Source organism: Capricornis sumatraensis, chromosome 16 (assembly GCF_032405125.1).
Source record: "Capricornis sumatraensis isolate serow.1 chromosome 16, serow.2, whole genome shotgun sequence".
Lineage (NCBI taxonomy): Eukaryota > Metazoa > Chordata > Mammalia > Artiodactyla > Bovidae > Capricornis > Capricornis sumatraensis.
In genome coordinates this window covers 37,017,286-37,029,419 of record NC_091084.1, presented here as the reverse complement: position 1 = coordinate 37,029,419, position 12,134 = coordinate 37,017,286, and the positions used below count along the sequence as shown (strand labels likewise).

Sequence of the window (12,134 nt, the reverse complement as noted above, 5' to 3'; positions counted from 1 at the left end):
CCACTCTCTAGCACTGTCAAAGTAAATTTCTGCTGTTTAAGCCACCCGGGCTATGGTGTTTTGCTACGGCAGAACACAACCTAGCAGATGAAGACAGCCCTCATTTCACAGATGAGGAAAGTGCTTTTGGCCACACTCACACAGCTTCCTCAGGTCTACTTGATGCTAAAGTCAGACTGGATCCATGGGACCCATGGCCCACCCCAGTCCCTGCCCACCAGACCCACGACCTCTGGCCTCCAGTATGAAATAACCAATCTCTTTATTTACAAGTGATTTACAGTTAGAAAACCCAGGCAGGAGGGTGGGGCAGGGATGGCACTTGGGCTGTGGTAGGTCACTTGTCAGCATGGACAAAAGAGGCAAAGACACTGTCTTTCCGGCTGAGCAGCTTCTCTGGCTTGTCGAACTCAAGGATGGCGCCGCGCTTCAGGACAATCACCAGGTCTGCGCTCAGGATGGTGTGCACGCGGTGCTGGGCGAGGCAGGAGGGGCTATCAGGGTGGTGCAGGCAGGGCTGGGGCCACTGAGGCATCCCTCCTGCATCTTGGAGGTGGAGGCATGTGGCCAGAATGTCCTGTCTCCATGGTGACTGCCTTTTCCCAAGGTGGGACTCCAAACCCTCCATCCACTAATGCCACCTTCTCCCTCACCAGGTCTCAGATCTGCTCAGAGATCCCCAACACTTGCATCTCCCATTTGCTCTGGAGAAGTAACCCTAGCCTAGCTCACAGGGCCTTGGGGCAGGGGTGGACCCTGGGACCTGGAGAAAGAGGGCAAGTCTAAGGGAAGTGTGGGTGCAAACCCTCCTACACTCCAAATCCTGCAATCCAGACTCCTTGCAAGCCTGCCAGACTGCTTGCCCTGCACTGCCTAGGGCGCTCTTTTGATTACCAGGTGCAGGTGAGCCCAGAGGCTGCCCCACTGATGATAGCCTAAGGAGGCCAGCCCTCTCTCTGGGTGTCCCCCCTGCACCCCATCAGTGGGCCCCTTACCGCGATGGTGACCACGGTGCGGTCTGCGAAAGCCGTCATCACCACTTTCTGGAGGATGTTTTCCTGCCGGGTGGGAGCAGCAGCTGTTGGCTTACCTGCCCAGGGGGTGGGGTCTGGCCTGGCTACTGGCCCAGTTCCCATGTGACCCCAAACCCAGCTGTGCCCCCTCCCTGGGGCTCTAGTCCCCGCAGGACCAACCTGCTTCCCAGCATTCAGGGGCTGGGCTCTGCCTGTTGGGAGTTCAGCTGTGTGTGTGCATGTGTGCGTACATGCAGACTATGAGTGTGTCTGGGTGTGCTGTCTGGTGGGGGATCGGTGTGAAGTCTGTGGGTCCCTGTGCAGCTTGTGTATATGTGTGTTATAAACATGCCCTAAGACTAACTGCAAGGAGATCCAACCAGTCCATTCTGAAGGAGATCAGCCCTGGGATTTCTTTGGAAGGAATGATGCTGAAGCTGAAACTCCAGTACTTTGGCCACCTCATGAGAAGAGTTGACTCATTGGAAAAGACTCTGATGCTGGGAGGGATTGGGAGCAGGAGCAGAAGGGAACAACAGAGGATGAGATGGCTGGATGCCATCACTGACTCGATGGACGTGAATTTGAGTGAACTCCAGGAGTTGGTGATGGACAGGGAGGCCTGGCGTGCTGCGATACATGGGGTTGCAAAGAGTCGGATATGACTGAGCGACTGAACTGAACTCGACTGAACTGAACTGTAGACTAGCTGAAATCAGGGTCCCTCAGTCTTTCCCTTTTCTGCCCCAAATGATCCTTGATGCTAAAGGCAACCTGAACTTCAGGACTACTTTCTGAACTTCTCCCTAACACCCCCTGAAAACCCTCTGCAAGACCCCGTCCCCATGGGTGTGCCCAGCACCGACCGTGGCCATGTCGATGGAAGCCGTGGCTTCGTCCATGATGAAGATACTGGTCTTCCTCACGAAGGCCCTGGCCAGGCAGAACAGCTGCCTCTGGCCCTGGCTGAAGTTCTCCCCACCTTCTGTGATGATGGCATCTGAAAACAGCCCCGGGGAGCTCTGAGTTAACCCTGCGTTGTGAGTTGAGTGGATGGAGTGGCTTGCATGGGAACGTGTGTACAGCGGCTAACATGTAGGTGTGTATCATGGGTAGAGGTGTGTGCAGGGTGGCTGCACTTTACACAACACGGGAATTCCAGGAGTTACAAAGAGAAGAGCATGCCCTGCAGTTATGCGTGGCTGTGGCCCTGGGCAGTACTGGGAGGAGGCGTGAGCAGAGTATGTACGTCAGGCATATGTGTGGGCCATGGTGGGGTAATTTTCTGAAGCCAAGGCTTGGCCGGCCTCCACTGCCCCAGGGGTTGCAGCAGGTACACCAAGGCTCTGCTCACCCCCCAACCCACCCGCCGGGTTGGGGACAGACTCTTCTCAGTAGCCTTGATGAATAAGCTGTGCCTGTGATCCCTGAGTCGGTCTCTCCTTCCTCAGGGTGGAACAGGGCAAACAGGTGGGTTGGGAGGGCAGGGCATGGTATCAGGGACTTGCAAGCTTTGTGTCACAGTGACCCTTACTGTTACCCCTGTGCCCTGCAGGAGGGGCCAGATCCTGAACTGACCAGTTGTGTGACCTGGGACAAGTCACATGACCTCTCTGAGCTTCTGTATGGTAAGAGGTAGAACTCAATGGTTTCTGGGGTCCCGCCAGACCCTAGACTCTAAACTCTGGGTGAAGTTAAGATGTGGGTATGAGTCGTCCGTCCCTAGCCCTTACAGGTGTCCGTGAGTGCCTGGCCAGTGCTCAGCCAGGAGTAGTTACCAAGGCCTCCTGGTAGCGCCTTCACCACCAGCTTCAGCTGGGCTATCTCCAGGGCCTCCCACAGCGTGCTGTCGGAGCACTTCCGCTCTGGGTCCAGGTTAAATCTGGAGAGTGACACACAAAGCCCTTCGGGAGGGGAGCAGGGTCCTGGCTCCATTCCCAGGGTACATGCAGTGGGCAAGGCTGGAAAAGGGAGCAGTGAGGGACCCGATTGACTTGGGGGCTTGGCTGGGAGGGGGCAGCAAGCTGCTGGCTGTGGGAGCAGGAAGGAAAGCATCCCAAGCCTGAGGAGTGGGAGACCCCTACCTGGGCCCAGCAGGAAAGAGAAAGGCATGAAGGTGCAGCTCTGTAGAACCAGTGCCAACCCTTCATGCCAGAGCTGGAGCAGGGCTGCCCCTGGCCTTGCCATTCCCTCCTCTCTCTGCCCAGATCTAGAGGAGTGGAGCTGGGCCTGGGGCTGGGGTGGGCCTGGCAGTGGGGTAGGGGCTCACCGGATGGTGCCGCTAAAGAGGACGGGGTCCTGCAGGATGATGGAGAGGCGCGAGCGCAGGGTGTGCAGTGGCAGTTTGGCAATGTCGATGCCATCGATGATGATTCGCCCTGTGTGCAGACAGTGTCACAGGCGGGGCACCAGGGAGCGGGGAGATGATGGCATTGCGGACAGGGTCCGCCTGGGACATGGGTCCCAATGAGGATGCAGAGGAAGGTAGCAATGGCTGGGCCTCCTGCAACTTCTGAGCAAACCCAGGACTGAGATCCCATCTGGTGGCTGTGGGATGCCTGTCACACGGCTCACCTTCGAACATGTCCACCATGCGGAAGAAGGCGAGAGAGAAGGAGGACTTCCCACTGCCTGTGCGGCCGCAGATGCCAATCTGGAAGGAGAGAAACGGCCATGCTGTGGGCACTGGGGTGGCTGGGAGCCGTGAGGGCTGGCTCTGGGCTGTGCAGGCACGGGAGTGTCTCTTCAGCTAGGGCTGGTCCCGGGTTCGGGCTTGTTTCCTTCAGTGGCTCCAGAGGGGGCTCCAGCTTGCCTGGCTGTGTGTGGCTGTGGCTCTGTTGGGTACAGGGCCTCAGGGGAGTTGGGGGCACTGGGGGCACTCTCAGTGGGGTGTGCTGGGAGGGCACAGGGGTGGCCGAGTGTGGTGTGCAAAGTGTGCCTCCCCTTAAACTGGACTCATCCCTTACCCCATAGCTTCCTGCCCATGGATCCCTACAGAAAGGACCATCAGGGACCAACCCAGAGACAGAGATGGTGATACAGAAGGACCAGAGAGGCAGGGACAGAGTATATTGAAAGGTCAGGGAGAGTAAGACGGGCAGGCACAGACAATGATGAAGTGAGAGAGACAGGAGGAGAGGCGGAGGGGGTCAATCAAAGTCAGATCAGAGTGCCAGACCAGGACAGGCCCTCGCTCTCTGCCCCAGGACTCTGCCCTGAAGTTCGGGGACCAGTGTCCTGGGAAAGCCCCTGGCCATTTCAGGGGTCCCTGACAAAGCGCCTCTGAGCCTGCAGAGTCTGTGGTGTCCGTCTCCATGGTGGGTGAGTGGGGGCAGCAGGAGGAGAAGGGGAGAGGCCCAGGGCTGGGAGACTGGGGGTCTGGATGGGTGTGAGGTCTGGAGGCCCCTGAGGGTCAGAAGGTGACCCTAGGGGTGCTGTCCAGCTCTCCCCACCCCTACCTTCTGTCCGGGGGAGATGAGGGCGTTGACGTGCTTCAGCACCGGCTTCAGGGAGCTGTCGTAGCGCACACTCAGGTTCTGGATCTGGATCTTGCCTTGGTCCGGCCAGTTCTTGGGGATCAGCGATGGTGCTGGGGACCGGTGTGGGGGGCTCAGCTGCCAGGCATGGGCCACAGCTGGTATCCGGGAGTGCCCCCCCCCCCAGGTTCCTCATGCCTCCTCAACCCAAACACACATCCACGCTGGGCCATTTCTCCGGGAGTCCTCCCACGCCCCTCACCCAGCAGTCCCTCGTAGCTCTCCGCTTCGGTTTTCAGCAGCCCGTGGATGCGTTTCACGGCCCCCAGCTGGAGCTCCATGTCCGCCAGGTTCCTCACCATCCAGTTGAGGTAGTTGGACACCTGCGGGGAGCAAGCCAGTCACCTGGTCCCATTGGTGATCCCCTGGTCCTGTCCCTGGGCCCTGGGATGGCTCTTCTTACAGCCCAGGGTACCTTCCCTGGGGGTCACAGTGAACGTGGATCCTCACCCAGCACCCATCTGGGGCCCAGGCCTGGATGAAGGGGTGGGGACCTGCAGGGAACCCTCCTGCCCACACGGTCCCTCTGGCATCAGACTCGGTGTAGCCAGGGGGCGGGGGAAGGCCCAGGAGCGTCTCAGTCGGGGGAGGGAGTGCCCTGATGTCTGCTGGTGTCTACCCCCTCTCCTGCCCCGCCTGTCACCACTCACCATTAGGGCATAGGTGAGGCCCAGGCCCACCAGGCCGGCAGAGAGCTCCTTGTGCAGGGAGTTGGAGATGGAGGTCACTGCCGCAATGAGGACCACACACGCACCAATGTACTCCTGCAGAGGGAGCGGGGCTGGCCTGGGCCCTCGGTGGGCGCTTCGGCCACAGCACGCCCCGCCCCAGCCCACACTCGCTCCCTTAGGACAGAGAGCAGCTCAGCTGAGACTCAACCCCAGCCCCGCACTGCACACACACATCGTCAGACACGCAGGAGGGCGTGAGGGCTGGAGCCCCGGGAGACGTCGTGTGCTCGCAGCAGTGCTCCCCCACCCCCATGCCCAACACGCACAGCTCACCAGCTGGCCCCACGTGCCATATGGCCCACCGCAGACACACACACCTGTCACAGCTCAACACACAACTGTTCTTTCTCTTGGCCCACACCTCAGACACACAAGCCTCCAGGCAGTGAGAGAGGGAAGAGGAGGCTAAGGGCAGACACAGGGAGGACCCCCAGGGTTGGGAGACGCAGGAGGGCTCGACACCCACCCCCGGGTGCGCTCCTGAGTCAGCATCCATCCTTCCTTCCTGCCCTCCGGCCCCTGCTTGGCCCTTGCTCTGGCAGCACAGTGCTATCAGAGCCCCCCGTCCCGGGCTGGGGGGTAGGGGGAGGCACTTGCCATGCGGACTTCTAGCCACCTGTTGGCGGCCGTGAGGAAGAGGGAGGCGATGTTGTTGGAGTCTGTATATTCAAGGAGCTTCTGCTGGAACCGGGTCTCGTACCTGGAGGGAGCATCAGGAGGGTGAGGGGGAATCATCTTGGTCCACGCAGCCCCTGGGGCCCTCCTTGCCTGCAGCCCTGAAACATGCCACCTCTGCCACCCGATGTATGCCACTCCTCTCTGGAATGCCTTCCCCGCTCCCTTCTTATTCATACCTGTCAAGAGCACCACCTCCTTCAGACTCTTGTTTTCACTCCAAGACCAGTTCTCCTCTGTAGGGCTTCCCTCTTACACTAAAGGGCTCCTCCACCCAGCCCGTTGCTCAGGCCAGAAACCTGATTCACATCCAATCCCTCAGTCCTCTTCTGACTACCTCCAGTACTGACCTTGCCTCTCTGCCTGCCTCTCGCCTGCTTCCTGCCCACCACAAACTCACCTGGACTATAGCATCAGCTTCCTAACAGGTCTACCTGCCATCTCTCTACAGTCCACTCTCCACACAGCAGCCAGCATAAGCTTCCCAAATCATGAATCGCATCCTACCTCTCCGATGCTAAGAATATGAAAGACTTTTTAGGATAAAGAACCTCCTCCTTGCCTGTGGGAACCAGCCCCTGCCAACCTCACCAGCCTCCTTCCATGCCATAAATCCCCTTGCTCACTGCGTTGCAGCCACAGAAATGACAGCGAAGTAATTTATTACATTGCTTGCCTTTTTTTTTCAGTTTTGTGACAATGCCAAGTTCCTCCCCACCCAAGGCCTTTTATCATGCTGTTCCTTTTGCCTGGAGTGCTTTCTCCTCTGGTCTCCCCAAGGCTGATTCCTCTCAACCTTCAGGCTTTACCTTAAATGACATCTCTTCAGAGTGGCCTTTCCTGGCCTATTGTTCTCCATCTCTGCAGCCTGTTTGTTTCATAATCTCTGCTCATTAATTTCCCTAGCTGTTTATCATCGACCTCCCTCACTGGACTGTAAACTCCATGAGGATAGAGACCTTGTCTGTTTTGGTCACAAATGTATCTCCAGCACTTGTGTGTGCTCAGTGGCTGAGTCGTGTCTAACTGTTCGTGACCCTATGAACTGTAGCCCTCAAGGCTCCCCTGTCCATGGGATTCTCCAGGCAAAGATACTGGAGTGGGTTGCCATTTCCTCCTCCAGGGATCTTCCCAACCCAGGGATCAAACCCACATCTCTTATGTCTCCTGCATTGGCAGGCAGGTTCTTTTCCACAAGAGCCACCTGGGAAACCCTATCCCCAGCACCTGGCACTGTCAATAAACATTTGTTGAATGAACGAACCTTCTCCTCTCCCTCTAAGACAGATGGGATCTTTCTGTGCAAGGAACTCTGGAGGCTTCTTCCCTGTTCTCGTGCCCTCCTCATATTCTCCCTTGTGTTACTCTGTATGGACCTGCCTCTTCTCTCTGACCAGCCTGGGCTCCTGGTATCACTCTCCTTGGCCACCTCTTCAGACCTTGGGCCAGGCCTACAGGAGGGGCCAGCTGTGCTTGTTTGATGGTGAATAAAGGAAAACCATCTCAACATGGTCTCAGGGAAACAACTGAGGGGACTCAGAGGGACTCAAGATGGATCTTGGTGGGCATTTGCTTTTCACTCCCAGAAGATGTTTGTTCTGCTTTGATTATTTCTGGGTGAAGGGTCTGCATCAGAACCATGTGTCAGAGGAGAGCAAAGTGAATATCTGGGGTGTGAGAGGGTGTCATTGCCCAACCACAGGGTAGATGTGTGTGTGGCGGGGTGATGTGTCCTTCGGGACTGTGAAACCACATGTCTGAGGGCTTGAGTGAGTGAGTGCATGTAGGAGATGTGTATGTGTGAGTGCTCGTGTGACTGGAGAGTCTGAAGCGTGTGTGACTGCCCTGAGGGGTGGGTGTGCATGAAGGTGCATGTGAGATGGGGCTTCTGTGATAGGTGTGTGATGATGTAAGGAATGTGGAAAGAGCCCCAGATTTGGGGTCATGCAGAACCAGGCTAGAGTCTGAGTATTACTATTACTGGCTATGTTTCAGGACTGAAACTAAGTTTTTCTCATGGGGCTAGTAATAGTTCCTCCGTGAACTGAAACCATCACTCAGTGTTGGGCATCCTTGAAACTTTTGAGGGGAGAAAAAGTAGGGCTTCTAGGAAAACCAGAGGGTCAGCCAGACCTGGGTCCCAAGCCCGGAACCAGCTCTCACTGTCTGTGTGACCTCGGGCTGGTTACTCAGCCTCATCTGTAGAACGGGGCTTCTCCGACCTATGCCACAAGGCTCTTGTGAGGATTAAATGTTATAATCCACACACATGCCTGGCACACAGGAAGTGTACAATCAAGAAATAAACACTAGTTTGCTCTTGGCAGGGCAGGCTGCTGGGCAAAAGCCAATGAATTCAACACCTTCAGGGATGATTTTTAAAAGTCCATCATTCAAATTTAAAAACCATCCACTGTGTCAGTGCAGGGTGGAGTAGGCCTCCGGGGGAGCAGTTTCTCTAGCCGACCATAGGCTTGGTTGAGGTGAGCTGCAGGATGCTGGCATCCACGCAGATTCTGTCGAGGGGGTCTGGTCCACTCAAGGAAAGTCACAATCTCTCTGCCCCAGGCCCAGCCTGAAGGCCTCCAGGATACCAATTCTAAGAGGAGCATCACCAAAAGTTAGAGTAGAGGTTGCCCTGGCAGTGTTGAGGGATCCAAAGGGTGGAAGAACTGGGGAGTTCAGACTGGAGAAGAGGACAAAGCTGGGAGGAAACCCTGAAGTCAGGCCAGGCTCCAGGGAGTATTCGTGGGGAAGACAACACAGGCTCACACAGAGGCAGGGGAAGTCCAGGGAGAAGGGCCAAGGCCAGGGCAGAGTTCAGCTTTGCTTTACTCAGATGAGACCCCAAAGAGCACTTCCCATTGGCCCCAGATCCCCAAGGAGTGAACTGGGGCTGCGGTGTGGCACCAGGAGTCCGGGCAGCTGGACTTTGGGGGTTGAATGGAGGAGATACAAGCCTTCTCAGACCCTCTCCTTGAGCCCTAGGATTCCTGGACACAAGGCCCATGTCGCATGGTTATTGTCATGCCCCATGCAGCTGTGTCATCCTAAAAATAACCTAGAGTCACTCTCTGAGGCTTAGAGACCAGAGCCCAGAATCTGGGTCAGATGTCTCTAACATGTCTCTCCAGAGGAGAGATGCTCTAATATTTCAGACAGAGACTGAGGTGGAGAGCAACAGCCCTAACCCCCGCTCCCAAGGCAGCCTCAGGTGCCCCTGTCAAGCTGAACATCACAACTCAGAGTATCAAGAGGATGGCAGGGCACTGACATTTGGGGGGAGTTTCTGTAGCCTGGTGAACGCTTATTTACTCTTTGAGTCCCAGCACTAATGCCACCTCCTCAGTGAAGGCTTCCACGACTGCCTCCCTGCTATGCTACCATAGCCTTTCTTTTGGAGTACTTGGCACATGGGTTTGTCCTGGCCTGCTCAAAGCCTAGACTGTAAATGCCTCCAGGGTATGGGCTCATCTGAATTATTTCCATCTTTTCAGTGCCTGGCAAGGGGCTGGGTGAACACTCAGTAAATGTTCGTTGAATGAACAAGCCAGCTTCAAATCTGGACTTTGTGGAAACTTACAGAGAACCTCAATTTTCTAACGTGAGAAATGGGAATCATCAAGCTTTCCATGTCAGATTGCAGGGCAGAATAAATGAGTACTGGCCTGGAAAGTACTCAGCCTACTAGTGTTTGGCTCACAGTAGTGTCTCAATGAAAGATGGCCTCAGGGCTGGCCCACACCCTGTGAGGGCCTTTCCAGCATAGATTTATGAGGAACTGTCTTGGCCTTGTCTCTTTTCACGTTTTACCTTAGTTTACAGAGGCCCTGGGCTTGGCTCCAGGTCTGAGAGTCTCCCCTCTGGATCATGCAGCTGGAGCCCAGTGGACCTGTCCCCTCGTGTGAACCGGCCTCAGGGCCTGATGAGGGGCTGGCAGGCATGTGTTCTGGGCTTTCCTAAGCGGAGCCCTGAGAATCAAATCCCATGACCCGTGACTCTGGCTCCATCCCCACCCCCCTACCCTCCAGGGTGAATCTGGTACCTGAAGGCCCGGATGGTGGTGAGGCCTTCCACAGTTTCAGCGAAGTGAGACAGCAGCGGGAGCTGGGTGGTGTCATCCAGCTGCTGCAGGTCCCTGTGGGGGAAGTGGGGAGCAGAGCCAAATGGTTAACAGGGTAGCTCGGGGCTTAGCCTGGGTCTGAATCGTAGCTCCACCCCTACTATTGTGGGGCCAAATGGCTTCACCCCTCCGGGCCTCAGTTTCTCACCTGTGAAGAGGGAAGAGGAGGGTACCACCCTATCTCGTTCATGCAGATGCTTGAGCATGTTGAAGGGTTACCATTAGCCTGCATGTCATCCACCTCATGTCTGCATCTGTCCGCTGGCTTTGCTGCAGCGCCGCACTCTGTGGTGAGGCTCTACAGGCAGTGCTGGTTCCCTTTCAGAGGTGAACAACCTTAACAGCCAGGCAAGGGAACAGGAGGACCAAAGGCCCCAATAACCACCACAGGTGCTGGCACATCACAGGCCAGGAGCTAAAGAGCTCCTTGAGAGGGAAAGGCCAGTGGTTTCCATGGCAACAGAATTTGCTCCTTCTCCCCACAGCTGCACCTTGACAAGTGTATTAGTGCCCTGGAGGCGAGGTTGGAATGCAGGAAGCAGCTTTCCTGGACAAACCACACCCACGGCCAGAGTGGATGCCAGGGGAATAGGGTGGTGTCTCTGGCAGAAGAAATGAACTTTGTAGAACAGCTTGTATAGTGTTTAAAAAGCCTCTGCAATTTTGTGGATATCAATGCACTTTGTTCTTCGTGGGTACCAAGGGATTCCAGATCAACCAGGCAAAAAGCCATTTATACAGATCTTGATCCTTGCGGGCAAGGTAATTGTAGCCAAAATGTATCTAAATTTAATTATTATTATTATACCTAATCAGTATTTTGACTCATTTCTAACAAACTCTGTGTACTTGACAGACATCCTTAACCTTTCTGACCACAACCCCAGTAACACATTTTATATTACAAATCAGTACACACACATGCACACCTCCCCCCCCACACACATACCCATACACAGCCAAAACAAAGGTTTCATCAAGCAAAGCTTACTGTTACTATATGCGAATACAGTCTGATATTTTCTATATATTTTCTATTTCATTGAAAAACTGGTTATGATCTATGATACTGATCATGACCCACTGATAGGTTGTGGTTGGCAGTTTGAGAAACACTGGCCTAGAGGCTCTTAAAAACTGGCCCTACAAATCTTTGAATCTGTGAGCTTAATAAAATCGCTCCCAGAAAGAACTTCTTAGAAAATGTTCTTAGAAAATTTTGAGTAGGAAAGAGCCATGCATGGTTCCATGGCCCATGAAGGCAAATGTGATCAATGAGAAAGGCGGTGAGAGGCTCCCTCCAGTCAAGGATTTTTCTATCCTTCCTCTGGACCGACGTGAGTTGGGAGATCTGATTGCCATCAGACCCGTCACATCAGGTGCCCTCTGATTTTATGCACCAGCAATCAGCCTGGACACTAGAATCATACAATCCTTCTGGGCAGCATTTTGGCAAAATGAATGAAGGACATAGTCGCATGTATACACCCTGAGCTAGCAATCCCATTCCTGAGCATATCACCCCAGGAAATAGTGCAGATAGTAACTGCAGTGTGTGTGCTGCCAGATGCTTATATTAGGATAGTGGAATATGAATATTTCTATTTTCATTTTGGGGAAGGGGACATGACTCTACTGCTTCTATGATGATTCTGATAACAGAGCTGAAGTGACTATTGCAAAGCAGCTCCTATCCCTCACCCCCCTGGCAAGTGCTGCCATCACCTGGATGCCACTCGGAAGTACTTCTGGATGAAGTAACACACGACAGCCAGGGGCAGGAGGGCCACGAGGAACACCGGGGTGACATAGGAGATGACGGCCAGAGCTGAGACACAGAGCAGGGTGGAGCGGCTCAGGCACTCCAGCGTGGATGGGATGTGCTGCGGGAAGGCAGGGTGAGAAAGGGAGGTGAAATTTTTTTTAAACCTTTTTAAAAAAATATATTTATTTATGTATGTCTGCACTGAGTCTTAGTTGTGGCACATGGGATTTTGGTTGTGGTATGTGGGAGCAGCCCGCGGGTTCCAGAGCTCTTGCGCTCTGTAGTTTGTGG

The 12,134-nt window shown here is 54.9% G+C and overlaps 1 protein-coding gene across 4 annotated transcripts in view; it reads right to left on the bottom strand.

Annotated features, from left to right (window-relative positions):
* Nucleotides 1-337: 337 nt before the first annotated feature.
* ABCC8 (ATP binding cassette subfamily C member 8) overlaps nt 338-12,134 on the bottom strand; it is an 80,820-nt gene continuing 69,023 nt past the window's right edge. For all 4 annotated transcript variants that reach the window (XM_068989312.1, XM_068989313.1, XM_068989314.1 and 1 more), the window contains exons 28-39: nt 11,804-11,961; nt 10,001-10,093; nt 5,878-5,980; nt 5,200-5,313; nt 4,752-4,872; nt 4,472-4,602; nt 3,588-3,666; nt 3,283-3,391; nt 2,792-2,895; nt 1,880-2,013; nt 996-1,058; nt 338-475 (exon numbers count right to left, since the gene is read on the bottom strand). In XM_068989312.1, the coding sequence (XP_068845413.1) occupies nt 338-475; nt 996-1,058; nt 1,880-2,013; nt 2,792-2,895; nt 3,283-3,391; nt 3,588-3,666; nt 4,472-4,602; nt 4,752-4,872; nt 5,200-5,313; nt 5,878-5,980; nt 10,001-10,093; nt 11,804-11,961 (1,347 nt within the window). The remainder of the gene's footprint in view (nt 476-995; nt 1,059-1,879; nt 2,014-2,791; nt 2,896-3,282; nt 3,392-3,587; nt 3,667-4,471; nt 4,603-4,751; nt 4,873-5,199; nt 5,314-5,877; nt 5,981-10,000; nt 10,094-11,803; nt 11,962-12,134) is intronic.